General features: G+C 35.2%; 3 protein-coding genes across 3 annotated transcripts in view; 1 reads left to right on the top strand and 2 right to left on the bottom strand.

Moving 5' to 3' along the window:
* Brms1 (breast cancer metastasis-suppressor 1-like protein) overlaps window positions 1–21,449 on the bottom strand; it is a 123,654-nt gene that overhangs the window by 42,645 nt on the left and 59,560 nt on the right. The window lies entirely within an intron of this gene.
* On the top strand, window positions 138–3,925 carry LOC114363848 (uncharacterized). Its single transcript, XM_028319696.1, has 2 exons — window positions 138–499; window positions 2,870–3,925. Exons 1-2 carry the CDS (start codon window positions 201–203, stop codon window positions 3,798–3,800), a joined length of 1,230 nt encoding a protein of 409 aa, XP_028175497.1. The 5' UTR covers window positions 138–200; the 3' UTR covers window positions 3,801–3,925.
* LOC114363849 (proton pump-interactor BIP131-like) lies at window positions 1,516–7,299 on the bottom strand. The gene is made up of 2 exons (XM_028319697.1): window positions 6,850–7,299; window positions 1,516–2,534 (listed from the first exon to the last, which is right to left on the bottom strand). Exons 1-2 carry the CDS (start codon window positions 7,004–7,006, stop codon window positions 1,804–1,806), a joined length of 888 nt encoding a protein of 295 aa, XP_028175498.1. The 5' UTR covers window positions 7,007–7,299; the 3' UTR covers window positions 1,516–1,803.

The raw sequence follows: 21,449 nt of genomic DNA, 5'->3' as shown, positions 1-21,449 counted from the left end.
TCCACTAAACAGCTAAAACGAATTTTGACAACGTATGTTATTTAGCCAGCAGTGTATTCTGTGTATACGCGGACTACGCAGCAAGTGGCGGGGTAGGTGCGGGCGAGTGGGGAGAGGAACCGAGGAGCCGCCATTTTGTGTTTGCACCAGTGTGCCGAAGTATTGAGCGAAAGCGGCCGTGCGTTCGTAAAATCAGCAAAATGGCCCTTTCAAAATATGCCATTTTTTTAGCTGATTCAAGTCCATTTTTCGCACAAGATATACTAGAGAATACTAGAAAGCCAACTGAGCCTCTCACCGACCCCAGCAAACTCAGGTTGCCGGAGGGATATTATGAAAATCTACGGAAGTCTAAAAATAAATTTATTGAGTATACAGGAGTGAGCATAAATGTATTCGACTACATACTGGGCCAGCTGGATCATCGTTTAAGATGCGACAATCCTGAGCGACTGAAATATGCAGTAGAACCCCAGGAAAAGCTATTTCTGACTTTGAGGTATGTTATTTATCATATTATTTTAAATGAAAAACTTGGGTTAGTAGTAGGTTCGCACGATTTTCCTTCGCACGAATGTGCGAAACGTTCCCTTCAATATTTTTTTTAGTAGGCGTTTCGCCCGGATGTATCAAAAGTATTAAAAACGGGTGCGAATCGATCCCTTTGAGAACTAGTAATCGCATTCTACTAGTTCAAAAAAGAGTCGATTCGCACGCGATTTGAATACTTCTTTTAATACATCCGGGCGAAACGCCTACTAAAACCAAAATATTATTGAAAGGGGACGTTTCGCAAGTTCGTGCGAAAGGAAAATCGTGCGAAACTACTACTAACCCAAAAACTTATCTAAAGCCTATTTGTAATGTGATGTATGTGTTACAGTCAAAACTCATAATCACTTTTCAAAAACAGTCATAAGTGGTTTTAATTGATGCCCTCGGTCAATATTACTTTTGACTGAAATTTCTAGTCAAAAGTGATTTTGACCAAGGGCGTTAGTCAAAAACCACTTTTCAGTCAAAACAGGTTTGGCCCGATTTAAAATTTTACCAATCAGACAAAGTAATAATGATTAGTGAAAAGTAAAATCAGGAAATCATCAAAAACGTATTATAAGTCAATTTTAAAGCGTAACGTTTATATGATTTGTGCATAATAAAATTATGACACCTACCGTACCTAGTACCCATCTAAAGTGTGTGTGATCAATTTGTATGCACAAATTACATAAACGTTACACTTTTAAATGGTTTTATTGTATAACATTTACATTTTTGATGATTTTTTCCAATTAATTTTCACTAATGATAACACTTAAGATTTTAACTCAGGCGAAACAACTTTTGACTGATTTTTGCAGTCAAGTGGTTTTGACAGATTATTATGAGTTTTGATTGTAACATACGCAGTTAATGTAATAAAAATTAGAAAGAATTTTGATTGATATTTTTGGTTTATTAAAAAAGAAACAATTATTTTAATTTTCATTTTACAATCATCAATGGACAGACAATAAACAAACAAATTACCACTCCTTTACGTCGCGCAGTCGGGTAAAAAAGAAGACATGGAATGATTATACATTTTTAGTCTGCTATTATCATGAATTAATTATAAACGCAGCGTGGGACGTCCACCCCACCACGTGGACCGACGACATCATAAAGGTAGCAGGAAAGCGCTGGACGCAGGCCGCTACCAACCGGGTAACATGGAAAGCATTGGGGGAGGCCTATGTTCAGCAGTGGACGTCCTATGGCTGAGATGATGATCATGATCAAAAATCTTTATAACTACTTAATCTAAGAAATGGGCTCGCTCTTGACGCTATCATCTTCGTCCAGATCCATATGAGTAGACAATAATTCTTCTATAAAAATTTTATTAATTTTATTGCGAACTCTGAGTTTCTGGACAGGTTCTAATTTTTCCATTTGAGGCATCAAGCTCATTAAAAAGTGGTAATCTTCGGATTTTGCAGCTCCTTCATTATTTTGACTCCTTTTTATTTCATCTTCCAGCATTTTAAGTTTTCTCTTTTCAATCTCCAAGTACTCTGCTCTAATTTTATTATATGGCGCTACATTCCTCTTTTTAATAACATGCGTGCTTTCTTTGCTGCTGCTGCTACTGCTGCTGTCACTAGATACCTCTTCAGATTCCGCACGTTTCGGTGCCGCGGGTTTCGGTGCCGCGCGTTTCCGTGTCGCGGGTTTATGTTCCACGGGTTTCCGTTCCAATGGTTTCTGATCCACTGGTTTCTGTTTCACGGGCTTTTGTTCCACGCAATTCCGTTCCACAGGATTCTGGTCCGCGGGTAACTGTGGAGCATCTGGAACATTTTCTAGCAGGAGTGGTTTCTGTTCTGGCGATTTCAGCAGTATGTTTCGCATAAATGACATCGAATTATAATATTGCCACGGTGATTCATACCATTCTGTGCCATCAAAAGAAGATGTTATTTTGCAAGACTTTTTAAATTCTTTTCTGTAGGAATCTTTCAAGTTTTTCCATTTTCGTCGCAAATCTTCAACTGTAACAAAAATGGTCATCAAAATAATGTACCTAATAAAAATCAATTTTTAATAACATTATAGAAAAAGAAAATCTAATAAAAATATTACTTTAGGTGGTCAACAGCAAATGGGACCAACAATTTTTTGCTGAAAAGTAGTACCTATTAGAACTATGTACTTAAAATGCTGTGCGTTTAGCTTGATTGGTCGTCTTTGGTACTAGACGGGTCCTAGCTTAGTTGAATAAGTGAGGCTCATCAGCGTAACCAGCTAGCGTAGCATAGCGTAACACATCAATTTGTTCATGTTTATAATACTAATGTCCGTATTTGTGATATTTTTTTTATTTCAGGCACCTATCCACTGGGGCTTCACTCTATAAATTATTACCTATTCACCATGTATGTTATTCTGCCGCTACCAAATTTATGTATGATACATGCAACGCCATAAATGACATATTGCGACCGCTACATATGCCAAGACCTACCAAAGATCGATTGAAATTAGTAGCTGAACAATATTGGCAGAAGTTTAAATTTCCCAATTGTGTAGGAGTAATTGATGAACGAATTCTTAAGGGGAAAAAAAAATTACTACATAACCCTAAGCCTAACTTCATGAAACATACATCGTATGCAGTTCACGCCATAGTAGACGCAAATTATAAGTTCTTGGCAGTAAATGTCATCGGTAGAGAAAACATCAAAGAAGAAACGTTCTGCGGTTCAGATTTAAACCGGCAAATACGAGACAAGGAATTTGAATTCCCCCCTCCACAAAAGTTGCCTAATTCGAATAAGATTTTGCCATATGTAATCATAGGACACCGAAATTACCCTTTGAGGCCTTACCTGTTACGCCCGTTTTTAACGAGCAACCATTCTGTAGAAATGAAAAAATTTAATAAACTACTATTGAAAACAAAAAAAACCATCGATTATGCATTCCAAATTTGGTTCAATAAATGGGGGAAATATTTGAACAAAGAGCAGGTAAAAACTACGGTAAACACCAAACTTGTTGTTGAAACATTATGTGTTTTACACAATGTGGTTCGCGACATTGATGGAAATGATGATATTCATTACAAAAGAGCTATGAAAACGCCTATCAAAGTAAATGTAAGGGATATAAAAAAATATAGAAAGAATAATGGAACACAACCACATGCACAGGCCACTCGAGACTCCTTTCTGGAATATATAGCAACTATACCATTGCAAGAAGAAGAACAGAACAAGTCAAACTTGGAAATATCGACTACCTCAGATGAGAATTGAACCCGTCGCGCGTCGTCGTGGGATTGCTTTATGTCAAGATTTAAATCAGCATCATAGCATAAATCCTGATACCAAATTACTGACTGATTATTTTCAAAAATAAAGATTTTCTTACTGTGAAATAATGTTTGTGTTGTTTATATTAATTTTCCATGTTACGGTACCTAATCACTCATCAGTATTCATAATTACGGAAAGTCGAGGTAAAAGTAATAAATAAATTGTACCTACATTCAATTTTATCAGTGCTTATTAATAAATACTAATAATGTGACCATAGCACTAAATCTATACTTCTATATCTATACTAATGTTATAAATGCGTAAGTAACTCTGTCTGTCTGTCTTGCTTTCACGCCTAAACCACTGAACCGATTTTGCTGAAATTTGGCATAGAGATAGTTTGAGTCCCGGGAAAGGACATAGGATAGTTTAATCCCGGTTTTTGAATCAGGGACGCGCGCGATAAAGTTTTTCTTGAAATCCGTCAAGAAATGTCTGAGAAATTAATTATTTAAATTATCTATAATAAACTAAATGTATCAAAACATTTTAGTTCAACTTACTTTCAACTCGACGACGCGCTTTAAAATCAAAGATTGACTTTGAATTATGCCTTATTTTACAATTCACATTGAAAACAATATGAATTGCTTGAGCTTTTTCAACTTTTAAATAAAAATAACAAATAGTCAAGAAGAGATTACAAAATTTTTGCAGCGGCTGAACGCTTTCATAATTTTCTTTGACAGGTGACAATAAAGCCATAGAAAATTGCCATATGAAAAACACACTTTTCCAATTTTTTCGTTTGCCATGAGATTCTGGTAGACCTGTAGTACATTCAATGAAGAAAAAATACATTGTTGATTAAGATCTATTTAATATTATTTAAATGCAATCTATACTTATAATAAATCTGTAGAGAGGTCAATTCTGTACATGAAATATATTTTCAAAATAACTATCAGGGGGTGATTAGTGATCGATACTGATGCCAAAAATGCAATCAGTAAAATTTTTGTCTGTCTGTATGTTCCTTATAGAAACAAAAACTACTCGACGGATTTTAACTTAACTTGGTACAATTATTCTTCATACTCCTGGGCAGGTTATAGTATACTTAGTAATTCCCACGGGAACGGGAATTAGCGGGAAAAACCTTTTGTATGAAAAATCTAAACCGCTTAAGTTAGACGCTTGAAATTTGGCATGTAGGTACCTTAGTAAACCTAAAGCTTAGTTACATACAACAAGGAATTCCCGAAATTCTCACGGGAACGGGAATTAGCGGGAAAATCATTTTGTATGAAAAATCTAAACCGCTTAAGTTAGACGCTTGAAATTTGGCATGCAGGTACCTTAGTAAACTTTAAGCTTAGTTACTACAACAGGATATTGCAAAATTCCCACGGGAACGGGAGTTAGCGGGATCCATCTAGGCTTTATTAATCTAAGTAGGTACGAACTTTATAAATACGAAAGTAACCAAGTTCTTTTTTTTTCATGCTGCATGCATTAGACCCGGATTAAATGAAATACTAGGCAAAATAGTTTAAACTAGTGATGCAACGAATACGAATATTCGTATTCTCCGAATAGTAGACATATTCGGATACAAAGTTACAAAATAAAGTGATACAATAACAAAAAAAAACTGCTATTTGTAAATTGTAATTACTAAAACATTAACCATAATAAAAAGAGTTGCATTTATGAGTATTTCATGACTATGTAGAGATATTCGTATTCGCCGAATAGTAGATTTAATATTCGTATTCGTAAAAGTAGTATCCCATCAAAAACAATACTTGTCAAAAAAACCAAGTCTCGCAACTCAGTTGTTCTACGGTAAAAAGTTGTGAGATCCATGTAATACCAAGTCCAGGCCAGGAAATCTTTAACGTTTTACATAAATATATTGACTTGGCCATCGCACTAAATAATTTAATTTACACGTGTTTTCATGCGATGGCCAAGTCAATATATTTATGTAAAACGTTAAAGATTTCCTGGCCTGGACTTGGTATTACATGGATCTCACAACTTTTTACCGTAGAACAACTGAGTTGCGAGACTTGGTTTTTTTGACAAGTATTGTTTTTGATGGGATCTCATTTCTTTTTGTATTTTGTAGACAGCAGTTATGTATCTAGAAAACTGGACCGAAATTGAAAAATTTTACTCGACTTGGCGGTTGCACTACCGTGCCCCCAAATATTTTAGTTTTTCCTTGATTCATACACCAAACACTACTTATATTCCAAATTTGAAGCTTCTAGGTCTGCTAGAAGTGCCTTAGAGTTTTGATGATCAGTGAGTCAGTCAGTGAGTGACAAAATTAAGTAACTTTGACCCGTTATAATTCTTAAACTACTGGTTCAAATTGAATGAAATTTTAAATATATCTTTACAATGCCTGCATAGCTAATGAAAATTCAGCCTTCTAGTTTTATCCACAACGAAGTTACAGGCGGTCGAAAATGGCCTGAATTGCTTCGAGAAAAGGATGGTACGGCCGTGCCGCTTTTTTGCTCGACTTGGTGGGGGCACTGCCGTGCCCCCAGATTCGTTGCATCACTAGTTTAAATAGTAGAAAAATCTAGTTTTAAATATTAGGCGATGAAGGTTTTTCTAAATGTTTACCAAAGTCCAAATCGTACTAATATAAATTATTATAAATGCGAAAGTTAATATTTCGATTTAGGTACATCAGAATAACATACTTGGTAGGCTATAATTTATAAAGATCTGTGAAAAACTAAATTTCACGCGGGCGAAGCCATGGGCAAAAGCTAGTTCAAGTATAAAAATTTCGTTTGACAAAGCGAGCCCGAATACAAACAGTTTTTTGTAACCGCCGCGCCGCGTTTGCCTGCGCGCGGGCGCGCGCGCCGAGCCGAGCTCATCGCCTCACCGTCCGTGAGCAATTTAGTATTCATTCTGGCTCACTATTACCGTGTGCGAAAGGCAGATAAGGCCAGCCGCGCAAACTCTTAGGTCAGTATCATAAAAACGAAATACAAATAATAATACTGCTGATAATTACCTTCATACTGCGGCAACAGTTCCTGTATTTCGTCCCATGTCTTGTTGACGACCTTTTTGACTTTAAATAAGGGGTCATCTGGCGACCATAGTACAGGTCGTGCTTTTATAGCGTTGATGAGCGCTTCTACGGTGGTTTTGTTTTGCGGTTGCTCCATGACGCTGGCCGTGGCGTGACGCGCGACGTGCCGCTCGAGACTAGACCGCGCCGGCGGCGGCGCAAAATGGCGGCTAGCCACGTGCTCCCACCGCTAGCGACGCCGCTCGGCAGCGTGTCCGTGTCTACGCACACACAGGCGCTTGAATCGTTCGACTTCGTTCGCTCGCCGCGGTCGGCTGTCGCGCCGCGCGTCTCAACTCACAACCCCGAGCGCCTCGCTGCGTCGAATTGAATCGACTTTGTTGCTTGTGCGACGCCGTGCGCTGCGAGATAAGTTTTCAGGGGCGATCTAAGTATTGATTTAAATTTCATATTACATACAAATATATAAGACGAGACACAACACTTTTTTTATTAAGCTGCATGTTACATAAAATAATATACCTATGTAGATTTTATTTGTTACTTAAGTACCTACCTACCTGTTTGTTTATTGCTAATTCAATATTTATTTGTAGGTAGGTATATTGCCTATTTTATTGTATGGACTCATGTCACTGTGTGTTAAATAAATGATTAAATTATGACCTAGGTAGGTACTTACTTATTTACTTAGGCCCAGTTTTTTGATTCATAGTTAAAATAACTATGTTATTGTCAAATTTTGCTACTAATGGTTAAATATTAACAAAATGTAAACTAATAGTTAGAAAATGTACTAAAAGTCAAGCTATTTCGAAAAACATTTTTTTCTGATATTATAACGGGACAATATTATTTGATCCTCTAAAAACTAATTGATCTTTTTTGTATGTGCACTTTTAAAAATAAATGATGTTTTTTATTATATTTTATCTTTATATTAATTATTGGGTCTATATTAGTTGATCTACGGATAAATTATGAATGATCTTCATTAAAGGTAACATAATATTTATGTTTAACATACTCTTTTAATATTTGGTAAACAAAAATAATATTTGATCCTCTTTTTTAGTTATTGATCTTTAATTTTGTTAATTTGATGATTTTTATATCAAGTTTGCCTTTTAATATTGATCACCTAATAAATACATTTCGATCTATGTATAACTTAACTTTAAAATATATTTGATCTAACAAAAAATATTATTGGTTAATATTTTTAATTAAAAAATATCTTTTAATTTACGCGGTACTTTGTGGTTGAGTGACAATCGTCCGTCATTGGTTACTGAGTTGGCCAAGGGCTTAGCGGCCAATAAGCAAGCAGAATGGTACATTGCCATGTTTGTTTAAATTACAAGCTTTGCTTAGTTTGGGACTAGAGGCGCTATGTAAAATAATTTAGTATAGCCTGACCAGGAACATAAAAACCCTCGCCATGTTGCGGAAAACTAATGGTACTAATTTCTTTTAATGGCAACAGTAACTGAAAACGTCATTGACATGTCACCTTGCATGTCAGTCTATTGTTGTCAAAGTGTAAACAAACTTTATTTTAAATGTTTGCAATTGATTTTGTGAATTAAATTGCTAAAATATTTTTATAGTCGTGAAAGAAAAGTGGTTCACGATGTGTTAATGTATTTGTCGAAGAGAAATACTAAGGGTTCGGACAATATTTTCATTGAATAATGTTTCCGACAAAGGTTGTCAAATTGACTGACATGTTTATCGTATAGTACAGTCCACTATGAAAATTAGCTGTAGTCTGTTTCAACTACTTATTTTAATGTTTTTTGTCACTTTCTAAGTGTTGAATTTTATGGAATTGGGAAAGAAGTACCGAGTTTGAAGCGTTCATGAGCAGACATTGCAGTTGAATATTCAAGTTCTGAATTTGATTATTGATGAATAATAAAATAAATCCTACTAGCTCGATTGATGGTTTCATTTAATTTATTTAAACCAGGTTACCTTTAATAATATTTTTCGTTAATTTATGAAAATGTCAAATTAGCCCGTAATCCTGAATCTTGATACATAAATTTAGCCTATTAATTTAACACATGTAGGACTGTACTCAGTGTTGCACTATCAAATGCAATTGAAGCGCCTCTATGCCAGGGTTTTTATGTTCCTGGTCAGGCTATACTTCTGAAATCCCTGAACCCGACATCATAATTTTTACCTCTTTATATTTTTCAAATCGCAAGGTTGATTTTCTCTTAGTATACCGATCTCGACCGTGATCAGTGACCATAAAGTCATCTGTCAACGGGTCGATTAGACACGATAAAAGCACTAAACGATATTTGTTTACTTTTAGTGCGACATCGGGTCGTAAGGACCTGATAAGTTTTTTTTTCCAAATATTTACTGTGTTTGACGAAACAATTGCAAAACAATATTTATCTTTCGTACTACTGAAAAGACCGAATATATCCATCCCGCACCAACGCATCCAGCACCTTAGGTCAATTCGACCCGATAACGCAGTGTGAACGTGTTAAGTATGCTTTTTTAATAAAAAAGAATCTTTGAACATCAAGTGCATTTAAATAGGTACCATAACATGATTATTTTGAAGATTATTTGATATAGACAAAAAATAATTTATACAAATCGAATTATTTAAAAAAGTATCACAATATTGAATATTTGGTGCTCATTTCTTTTATTTTTGAGGACCAACAAGTAACGATCAGATATAATTTTTACATCTCAATTTTTTTTTGCGTAGTTCAAAAGAGGTTAATATATCGATCGATTTCATTTATTTTATGTCTCAAAGAAAGAGGATCAATCATTAAAATAGATGACCATTTAGATTTTTTTATTTGCCATTTTTGCTAATTTAAAAAGATCATTTAAATACATGCCTATTATAACCACTTGTCATTTGACATCTGTCAAATTTGATTATTGGTTATTTTAACCACGAATCAAAAAACTGGGCCTTAGGAAAATAAAGTATGTAATCATCTATGGACAACTTTATATAAAATAATCTTGATTTTTTGTCAGGTTGCGGAAAAAAGATCGCATTACACTTACCTACAGCAATAATGCCACATAAATTCAAGAATTTGAATCATACACTTTTAAATGTAAGAAGGTTCTTTTTTTTAAAACAGTAAACGAGACAGCTCGTGTGTGTGATCTAGAATGTATAAAATAATGATGATGATAATATTTAACTTAAAAAAAAAAAAACCGACTTCAAATGCGTGAACACAAAAAAAAAACTAAAAATTAAAAATATTGCGTATAAAAAAGTTCATACCCAATTTTCCACCCTTGGGGGTGAAATATTTTCTTCAAACTCGCATGAAACCACCCTTTTGATAATACCTATTCAACAAAAAAATAAGGTAAGTGCCCCCTACTTCGGTATATTAAGGCTCTTACGACTTTAACAATTTATTTAAAAATAACCAAGCATGATATCAGTATGAAAGCTTTTGTATGCTAAACTTTGGTCTTTTGACAGTAACTTAATACATAAATTGTAGTTATATTGTTTGAACTTTTTTTAATATTAATTGTTCTGCGGACCTCTTGTTTGGATCCTGTTTCGTGATAAAATTTTGCTCTGTTTCTAAGTTCGTGAACTCATGTCCCCTATTTCGGGATAAAGTTTTACGCATCGAGTTAGGATATTTTAATAATGATTAAGGGTTGAATAAATTTAAAAACGATAGTATAAATTTAGAATAAAAGAATTTTGTGAAATTGACGACATTACTTACCTACCTGAAATATTCATAAGAAATAATGTGAGTCTGTCTAGCTAGGTAGGTACGTACCTTCGTATAAAGTTTTGATTTATTATTCTAACAACATATAATCATCAGAAATGTAGGGGGGCCTTACCCCCCCCCCTCCCCTTCGTAGTCATAAAATTTAGATTTTTTATTTCTAACGATATGTGAAAATATTCATACAAGTCTAACCCCCCAACCCTGGAGCTGCTTCAAGTGAGGGTAGTCCCCCCCTGAAAATAGCCCCATNCCTCCTTTTTTGAAGTCGGTTGAAAATAAAATGATGACTTACATATTTAGTTCGATAGTCGATTTAATGAGTAATTAATTCTGTAGAAATGTTACGATGTAAAGCTACAAATACCTTAACCTATCTACCTGCCTACCTGGGTAATGGTGGTTTTTCGATATAGAGAAACAAAACTATTCACATCCTGATTTCTAACCCACAGGATAACAATAACCTATAGGTACAGAATAACAATGCATAAAAACCCACAATGGCATCTCGCAGCTCGCATTGTATTTAAACTATTTTATTATTTATTACAACAACAATTTTAATAAAATACCACGTAAGTTAGGCTTCACTTGAAAATGTTTCTTGTTTTTCCCAAACCAATATATTAGACCAAGATTAATTTATTGATTTATATGCCTAGGTAACAGATAACAATATTGTTCGTATAATAGTCAAGCATAGTTTTTTTCTAAAGAGTAAAACACAACGGACACTATTGTGTTATTATTAGATATTTTAAGGCTGAGTTGCACCACCTAACTTTGACCGTAACTCAAAGTCAAGTCAAAAGTCAAAATTTCTTTATTTGTTTGGACTAATAAATAGTTCTTACAAATCGTCATTTTGCTCTTAAGGAGCCTCTACATGTCTCATAATCTTTTTACCCTACCAGCGCTTCGAGACCAACATTTGGCAAGTGCTGAGAAGAAAGAAGCGCCGCAACAAACTCAGTCACCACTGTCTGCCGGTTAATATTCTCGGTTACTTTTCATTTTAATTCTTTTTAGTGCGAGCATGAGAGGACCATAATCCTACTCCCAGGATGACTTATCATTAAGAAAATCTCGAGTTGTATTATAGGCTTTTTTAGGCATGTGATCTTTAACCCTTAACCACCTACCTGCGGTCTCAGAGACCGCAACGATTTTTCAAATTCAAATATTTCCGCGTGTGAGTGGCGTGCGACAAAGCGCGTTCATGTACCTTTTCTACACAACATTCGGTGTTGCGCTAGTGCTCGGCGAANGCGCGTTCATGTACCTTTTCTACACACCATTCGGTGTTGCGCTAGTGCTCGGCGAGTGTGTACGTGCACGCGTTTGGCCAGGGTAAGTAAAATAAATTCGCCAGCGGTCTCCGTGACCGCACGTAGGTGGTTGTGTGACTTTTTATTATTACTGTTTTAGAATCAAAATGAGTAAAAATGACGAAAATATTATAAGATGGCTTCAGCAAGAAATCTCGGACGAAGATGACCTTTCTGGTGACGATTGCATCCACGTCAAACCTGATGTAAGCGTTGATCAAGAGCAGGCTGAAGAGAGTGGATCTAAATCTGAAATTGAGGGTGACGAAGACGAAAATGATGATGATGATGACTTGAAGTTCGTAAAACATGCTTTACGTATCATCCAAAAAAGAAACGCAACACGGCTTAGGTACCTATGTTTCGTGTGTAAAGTACCTATTTGTTTGGAGTGTTCGCAAAAAATGAGTTGTTACTTCCGCGAAAAAATGCATAAGTTGAGGCTTTGCAATTTTGTTATTTTTTATATTTTTTGTTTAGTTTTTTTATTTGATTTTATTTTTAGTTTATTTAAATTATTAGAAATAAGAAAAAGAAGTGAAAAATTTCAGTATTTTAGAATAAAGATCTCATTTTCTTAGTATAGTTATTTTTGGTGCCATGTTCCTTATTTCATACATATTATTCCATTTTCATAAAACTTTTATATTACTTTTGCTAATTTGTGACGCTTAAATAAAGCAAATAGGTATAGACATGCATTTTATTTAATCGAACTTTAATTTCTTATCACACATCCCAAAATAATCGCAATAATTTATTAGCGGTCTCTGTGACCGCACGTAGGTGGTTAAAGGACAGAAATAGGTGCTAGGTGGTTAAGGGTTAACTATATCTTTAAATTTGTATCTTTTAATTTATACGGTAGCTCTTTATATTTATCAGGGACTTTGTTATAAAAATGGATACCTTGTCCCATAAAAGAGGCAAACACTTTATTAAGTCTAAAAGCGGGTATAGCCGATTTATTTTTATTTCTAGTGTTAATTTGGTGAATATCACTTTTCTTTTTGAATTCAGTAATATTTTTTTGAATACTATAACGATAACCGGTGTTTTTTGTATGGAGTTTGACAGATTTTTGACGTTTGTCAAAGTTAAAGTAAGATGGTGCAACCCAGCCTAAGAAACAACGTTCAAATCCTACTTACTTCTTTATCAAAAGATCAAAGTCTGTAATTGATCTAAACATTGAATTTCAGCTATACCTACTTGCGAGCTAGGTATGGAATCACCCTATTTTCAGGTTCCAGGCGACGTGGTCTTAAATCATCGAAATGAGTAATGAAGATGAATAAAAACTGGTAAGTACCTATCTACCATTATACACTTTAAATTGATTTTGATACCCCAGTCATCACAGACCCGCACCCACAGTCATTTGGTTCTTATCGCCAGGAAGTCCCGGAACTAAACACAAAGGAAAGGGCCTTATTACAAAAATGTTAAACCCTATATTGTTTTAAACTTTCATGGTCACTAACAGAATAAGTAATTATTATTGACGGGATTGCTACCATGTAGGTACCTTAATTTCGAGTCGATTTAAACCCGGCTTGAACACTGGTTTAAAAAGACATTTCCATACTAAATGTCAAATTAAACTCGAGTTCAACTAGAGTTTAACTTTTTGTAATAAAGGGGGAAAATGATGATTCCTTAATTTTGATCGCAAGTACACACTATATCTAGCCACAGGCTTGAATTTATGGTTGAGCTAGAATTGAGTTTCAAGCTCGTCATTCATAATAATACGAGCCGGACTCTATACAATCGCCTTGTTATTATTAGTTACTAGATAACAATAAACACTATACCTACACAGATGACGATAACACACAAAAGTACCTACCTATGTGAGTGACAAGGCTTTCCTACTAGAGGTATAGCATTGACAAAAGAATTGGTCGTCAGAATAGGTATTTGCAATGTTTGAGTAACTAATTAATTCCACACCTAAATAAACATCCATGTGCCTTGACTTTAGAAAGAGTAGTAACTTTTCACAAACATTACACGAGCTTACTGTATCATGCTTACATTACATTCTGAAAATGAGTTCAGCTTTGATGAAATAAGATACTTTATTACATAGATGATGTCAGCAATCTTCCACGCATAGTCGTTGAAATTGTCGACGTTTGTTAGGATTTTATTAGATAAAAGATTTTGCAAATTTCTCTAAATGCAAATTTAATTTGACCGATTTTCAGTTAATAAAAAATACACATAGACAACATGTCTATTGGGAATTTGATAAAATAAAACAACATAACCCTCCTACTGGCGCAGTCGGGTAAAAAAGGGAGGTTCCAATTCAATTTTAAGGTCTCATTAATTCGATCAATGTTGATTGATGGATGATGCACTAACGATGTAGGTAGGTATTAGGCTTTCTAAAAATACATACCTAGGTACCTGTAAATTCATAAGTAAATCTATGGTTATTAATCATTACAGAAGTAAAGTAGGTAAGTAAACGTAGATAAGGCAAACCATGCTCGAGAATTTTTCGCCGAATGGAATACGAAATCTTCATAACTTCTCAATACAGAGAATCCCCGATGCAATAAATAAGTCCAAAATTAAGAGAAATTGCTTCAGGCTTTTTATTTATAAAAAACTCGTAAATCGGTTTTGTTCTAAATTAAAAAATCCTTAATCAATTTCTTTTAATTTTGCAAGATGGATTAAGGTAATAATTAGTAAACATTTAAAAGCTGTTGAGAAATTATAGCATAAAACTTAAGTTAAACTACAGTACAGCTAAAGCCGTGCCCTGAAAGATGAAGCTTTTAATATCTCCGACTAAAGCAAGTATTTAACACCTGCACCAGGTGGTTACGAATTTTTCAATGGAAAACAACAAAGTACTAACTTCACTGAAGTTCAAATGAAATTAATAACAATAATAAGTCCAAAATCAAACACCTAACACCTGCAAACATGCACGTCACGTGTTAACATCAACCAAAAATTAGTTCATCATTTGAACAGAATTGGTTTACTTTTACATTTTTTAACGGTAAATTGAAAATCTACTCGGTTTTATGGGATACGTGTCTTGCAAATATTGGTTAAGCAAAGGGTGCACCCAACTTGAGAGCCCCATCCGGGAAATGCACCCAGACAAGGTTCCTTGCGATATCTCGAAACTCAAAACTACACGTCATGCTTATTTCGTTGAATGTATTTCACCGATAAATCAAGTTAAATCGAAAGTGTATTTTATAAATTCTTACATTAGGGAAATAAAACTTTGTACCTACTTACCTTACTAACAGTGGCATAGATCAATAATGGTGCAGCAATCATTCAATAATTTTCGTCGATATGAAAATCGATGATTTGACTTTCGTGTTACACATACACACAGGATAGTTGAATCAGATGTGAGGACTGTACAAATTCCTTTAATTACTATGCCAGTGCCAGGTCTGACCGCAGTTCCATGGGAAGGCGGAAACCACTTGTCATTTGTAACAAATTTTGTAACCTTTGTGGTATATTTTATCGCATCCGATGATACTGAATTTCACGTAGCACTTGTTGCGCAATCGTGTTTGTAATCCTATAACCGCTGAAAACATATTAGAATGGTCTGATAAAGGCATTTATATCTTTTAGGATTTCTTTGATAAATACTTATTAGAATAAAAAATTGTAGCGTCATTATCGTAATTAACTTATATTTTCATAACATTTGATAGAACAAATGATTTTTTGTTTTCATAGACTTATTACTAACAGTGCGCAAATTTAACTACGAAATCTGAGGCTTCCGGCGACTGGGACCGCAATTAACTAGGACCGCGGTCCCAGTCGCCGGATCCACAAAAATATAATAATTTTCTTCCGGCGACTGGGACCACTCATAGAAACTTAAAAGAAAATATTATTCAATCCAAAATTGGTACAGTACTAAAATCCATGAGTGGTCCCAGTCGCCGGAAGAAAATTATTATATTTTTGTGGATCCGGCGACTGGGACCGCGGTCCCAGTTAATTGCGGTCCCAGTTGACGGAATCCTCCGAAATCTTATAACATTTTTGTTTCTAATACCTACAAAATATTAATTTAAAGTTGTATTTTCAGGTTACCAAGTATGTTATTTAACATTTTAGTTTAGAATATCAATATTAAACTTGTATTTTCAGGTTACCAAGTAGGTATGTTATTTGATAACGTGAGCGTATAAAATTGTCTCAGTTCTCACGCGAGGAATGTTAAATGGCCGCCGCCATCTTGACGATTTCTATGTACACTCGCGCGCCCCGTGACTTATTTGTGTCTTGTTATTGTCCGATCGAAAAAAATATTGTAATGTTTTAAGACAGCTAACTTTCGGCTTTAATTTATCCAAGTATAGAGAAGATAGAGTAAATAACAATATTGGAAATGGAATCCCACCAAAAACATTCTGTAAAAAACTAGCCAAGTCTCGATGGAGCTGCTTGTTTATCTCTAAAAAGTAATGAAATCTAGACAAAGTCGTGCCAAGTCTATGGTTCCTTACTGCGATTTCTTTATTAATATAGTTAATGTTGTGTGACTTGGCCGTTGAAGGGTACAAAACCAGGTACTCCATGATACCATTGCACCAATCTATCGCCAGAACCGCTACCCATTGACAATGGAATTGCCTCTTGGAAAACGTTGATTCAATGACCAGTCAATTGTAGGCTTAATAAAGCTGCGTATTTCAATAATACTTATGTATAATTATCTTAATAAAGATAGTTCAACGGCCAAGTCACACAACATTAACTATATTAATAAAGAAATCGCAGTAAGGAACCATAGACTTGGCACGACTTTGTCTAGATTTCATTACTTTTTAGAGATAAACAAGCAGCTCCATCGAGACTTGGCTAGTTTTTTACAGAATGTTTTTGGTGGGATTTTTCCTAGTTTTTATAGTTTTCCCTTTATGTGGCCATTAAACCCTAACTCTGTACCAAATTTCAGCTCTCTGAGTTTATGGGAAGTACTAGTTCTATTTTGATGATCATCAGTGAGTGAGTGAGTGTCTTAAATGCAAAACTTTGCTTTCGCTTAACTTCGGAACTAAATGACCTACAGACTTGAAATTTTGGATTTTAAGTATGTGATTATAGCTTACTAGATGACGAAAATTTCTGCGTTCTGGTCTTATCCAGAGGTTCTCAAATAGGGGCCTGAAAATGCGGCGAAATGGTTCCAGTAAAGGATGGTACGGCAGTGTTTGCTTCGCGCTCGACTTGGCGGGGGCACTGCCGTGCCCCCAGATTGACTAAATTTGACTCGTATTTTCACATATTAAATTGAAAATTGGCACCGAAAATGTTGTTCCTTTAGGTTGAAATAAAACTGCGAATGTAGTTAGGTAACGAAAGTTGTAAAATTGAAACAAGCTTAAGTAGGTAGGTACTTTGAACTTCCCTTAACTTAAGTAATCTATATTATTTCTACAGAAACATTCAACATTGCAGAATTAGTGAGGGATTAAAAGCGTCTATCAATGATTATTAAGACGAGCAGCTTTGATACCATACGAAATACAAATAAGGTTCATAATTATTTGCTCTACCTACCTATTTTTCAAGACCTTTGTGTAACGGTTCATTCCCTATAGTTGTTATTATTATGTATTTATTATGTTCTATGTTCTGTGGTTATTATTCAAACAGGTAGGTATCAGATTATCTCTTAGTTAGAATATTCGTTATAATGTTATTTTATGGTCATTAGATGCCTTTGTTTTGTAAGTAACTCGTAGGTTCTTAGCCTAATTTTGCTAAGAAATTCCCAAAAATAGAAAGCAATCAATTAATTAGTCATAATACTGATACTAGCCAGAACCAGGCCATTGGGTCGAGAGATATGAAGAACATAGTACCTAACTACCTAGTTGCAGTGAAAATACATAATCAAACAAACTCAATGTTTTAGTAGCGTAACAAATTGTACTGCGTGTGCATCATAGGTAGGTAGGTAGGTACCTACATAGTAGGTACAACATATCAGATGTCTCAGTATGCTATAGTAAATATGCGGTCTGATAAATAATTGTAGTTCGTTAGTTGCATCACTTGCACATCATTGTTACACCAGAGAACCAAATCCAACAGCAAAATGCAACCAAATCAAGTAAACGCACTCGAATACGACCTCTTTTGGTTCTAAATTATCAAAAAGCAACAAAAAACTAGTTGATTCTTTATAACAATCCCTCTTCCCTTGTAATTTCCATTCATTACGCGTCGGTTCTAAAACGAACCTCGCATCATCCGAGCGAAGCCAAGTAGGTATAAAGGTATACATACATGCGCCCAGCGCGTATGTACCCACGTTCCTTCAAGTGTATGCGACGACGAGCCAAGTTAATAATAATAAAGAGAGAAAAAACACCGCGCCGGCTGCGAGGGGTTAGCGTCTTCCGTCCAATAATGTAAATAGACGCGCACGGGCAAAACCGACAATGTGCATCTCACAATTCAAACGATTCAAATCACTAATTCTGCCAAAATAAACAAATTGAAACCGGTTTTCTCCGATTATTACAACGAACCAGGTCAAATATTAGTAGAATATGAAAAGTTATTCAACATCATCGACGGTTTTGATGAGGAAAATGATAAATTCAATTTCATGACAGCACGTTTGCGATGTTGAACGCGCAAGTTCAGAACCCGTTCGGCTGCGCTCGGCAGTTTCCGTCGCGCGCTCGGCTAACGGATCTTTTCCCCGAGTGTGCGCTGGCGCTGACTTTCGCTACAAAAATAAACGCTCCTTGGCAGAATATCAAGGCGAGCCTTCGATTTTTAACGATATTCGATGTTTATGGGCGGCGTACTTTTTGATAGGCAGTTACGGGGACCCATTGATAATGTCTTGCACTCATTAGGGCACGATTCTTAATGTCTGTTTGAGTTAGACGGCCAAAGTTTGCTTTGTTGCTTTAGTCATGCACTGATAAGTGACGTTAAAAGGTCAACAGAGGAATTTTACACTGATAGCCCGAGTGGCGTCGCGAACTGAAACCCAATGAGCCGTTTAATTGTAAACATAACGTTTTGTAAACATAGCGTTTGTAAATTAAGCCGTAATCACAATAAATAAACTTCTAAGCGAAGAAAGTACATTATTTCTTGAAATCTATGTAAGTTTCAACTCATCAATATGCGTATGTTCTTAAGAAGTTTAGGAGAATGAGCACAATATTAATTGTTACATAAATATTCCCGTATTAGGAATACCTAGTAGTAGGTAAGCCTAAAAAATCGAATTGAAAGTTAAAAGAGACTGATTTTACTCGTATAAGCATCCATGGCATACTGTCTGTTATAATTCGATAGGTCTCGTAATACTGAACGTCGATACTATAATTTATAAGGTCTCATATTCAAACTGGCCGGTTGGTCTCTCATGATCTGGAAATCATGGGGGGTGGCCTGTGTTCAGCAGTGGGCGTCCTGTGGCTAAAATAATGATGTCATACGTAGGCAATATAGTGTCTGAATTTCGTTCTTCTTATCAGAATTTTATTATTGTCCCGAAGATGTGGTATTGTTGGGAGTCCCAGCCCTACTTTCAAGTAGTCACTTGGGACGTGTACAAATTAATAAATTGTATGAATTTATATAGAAATCGTACTGATACTTTAGAAAGTCAAAGCAACTACCAAGTAAATTGTATAACATTTTCCAATTAGAAAGAGTTATTTATCGTCCATTATCATCTTCAATATTTTTTTCGGTAGTTTTGTGTTTATCTAAGCTTTGGCCACGGAATGAGCTTAATAAACAAAAAATTTTATAAAAAAAAATAAAACCGACTCCAAAAAACCTACATTAAAAAGTAGAAAAATAATTACTAATAACCTACTTATTTATTAGGACGAATTAATATTTATGTAGGTATACCATGATTGATACTTCTGGAGTCGGTGCCAAGATTATGAAACATGTAAAGTTTGCCTGCACCGACTCCAAAAGTATCAATCATGGTATACCTAGATCATAGAAGGGAATAGATGTGAAACGGGGGCGTGGCGCGTGTCTCCGCGATATGCCCAGAAACGAACATCGCCCGCGACGCCAGGTTAGTCGCGATTCAGTCGTACTGAGGAAATGTTCTCCGATATTGTTGGATAATGCGTCGTAACGTGCAATAACATAAGTGAAACGAAGAACTACAGGAACAATGAAGTCATTTACCACATGTAAGTATTGCAAATCCATTGGTATTTTGCTTATAAATAAAAAAAACTAAACATTTTTACGAACGAATTCAGTGCCGTGACATTTACTGCGATATCGAAATTAGTGGTGATAAAAATTCAAACACGTTGTACATTGACGATTTAGTTAGCAACCACTTTATGTCATGCGTAACTACTGCGCAATGTATTTTATTTCTTCCGATATCCACTGACGCGTGAAAATACACAGTACGGCCGCATGTGCCGGTCGTAACATAGTGCAGGGCTAAAAAAAAAAAAAAAAAAAAAAAAAAAAAACATACGGGTCGAATTGAGAACCTCCTTTTTTTGAAGTCGGTTGAAAAGAGCTGTTTATACACTCAACATCAAATAAACCGCAACTTCCGCGACGCGAACTTTAAAGATTTTCTTCTGATACAATCATGGTACCCCAACAATATTGGTGTTATTTGAAAGCCCAATAAATATCTTTAAAGAAAAATACATTTCATTTCTAAATAAATGATTAACATATACCATAAATGTGACTTGAAAATAGACCTCATTTTGGGCTCACCTCTGGGATCAATTAGACCAATTTTTATGGTTATAAAACCAAATAAAGATCTCACGTGTCCTCTTTAACAGATGGATAGCGATTAATCCCAACTTAACAGTTTTATAGTCATAAAAAATGGCTATAGCGTAACTACCTATTTTTTTAAGAAGTGAGTCTGGATCCTTGTAAAGACACATTTGTGGGGTAAAAACCTTTCCTTTAATGAAATGAAGTTTAGAACTAGGCTTTCAAATGGTACCAATGTTGGTGGGAAGTGAGGATGCATACGTTTGATAAGTGCTTGTCGCGGGAGGTGCGATTTATTTGATGCCGAGTGTAGTTTTTCTCGTGGAAAATCAGATTAAAGCACATTCCTATTCTAATATCTAATTTAAAAAAAATTAAGAAGACCATTGCCATGACTTAGAAAACTAAGTAATGAAGTGACGATTGCACGAAAAGGTACCTGCTACGTAAATTACTACAGTAATGGACCATCCACATACAAAAGGGTAATGCATAAGACAATCCATGTAACGATGGCCCTTATAATCAATTAGGTAGGTATTACATTTCCAATTTTGTGTCTCGTAAGAACGGGTAACAAAAAGCACTTACCTTTTTACTGATAAAACAATTATGTATATTTTATCAACAGCCATGATGCCCGCGTGTTGTCTTTGTCTTACCTAAAACAAACGAATTTGCGAATGTAAGGGAGCATTCAAGTATTACGTAACGCAAT

Source organism: Ostrinia furnacalis, unplaced genomic scaffold (genome assembly GCF_004193835.3).
Source record: "Ostrinia furnacalis isolate ACB-3 unplaced genomic scaffold, ASM419383v2 OfSCF7316, whole genome shotgun sequence".
NCBI classification, from domain to species: Eukaryota; Metazoa; Arthropoda; class Insecta; order Lepidoptera; family Crambidae; genus Ostrinia; species Ostrinia furnacalis.
This window is presented reverse-complemented; position numbering and strand designations above follow the sequence as displayed.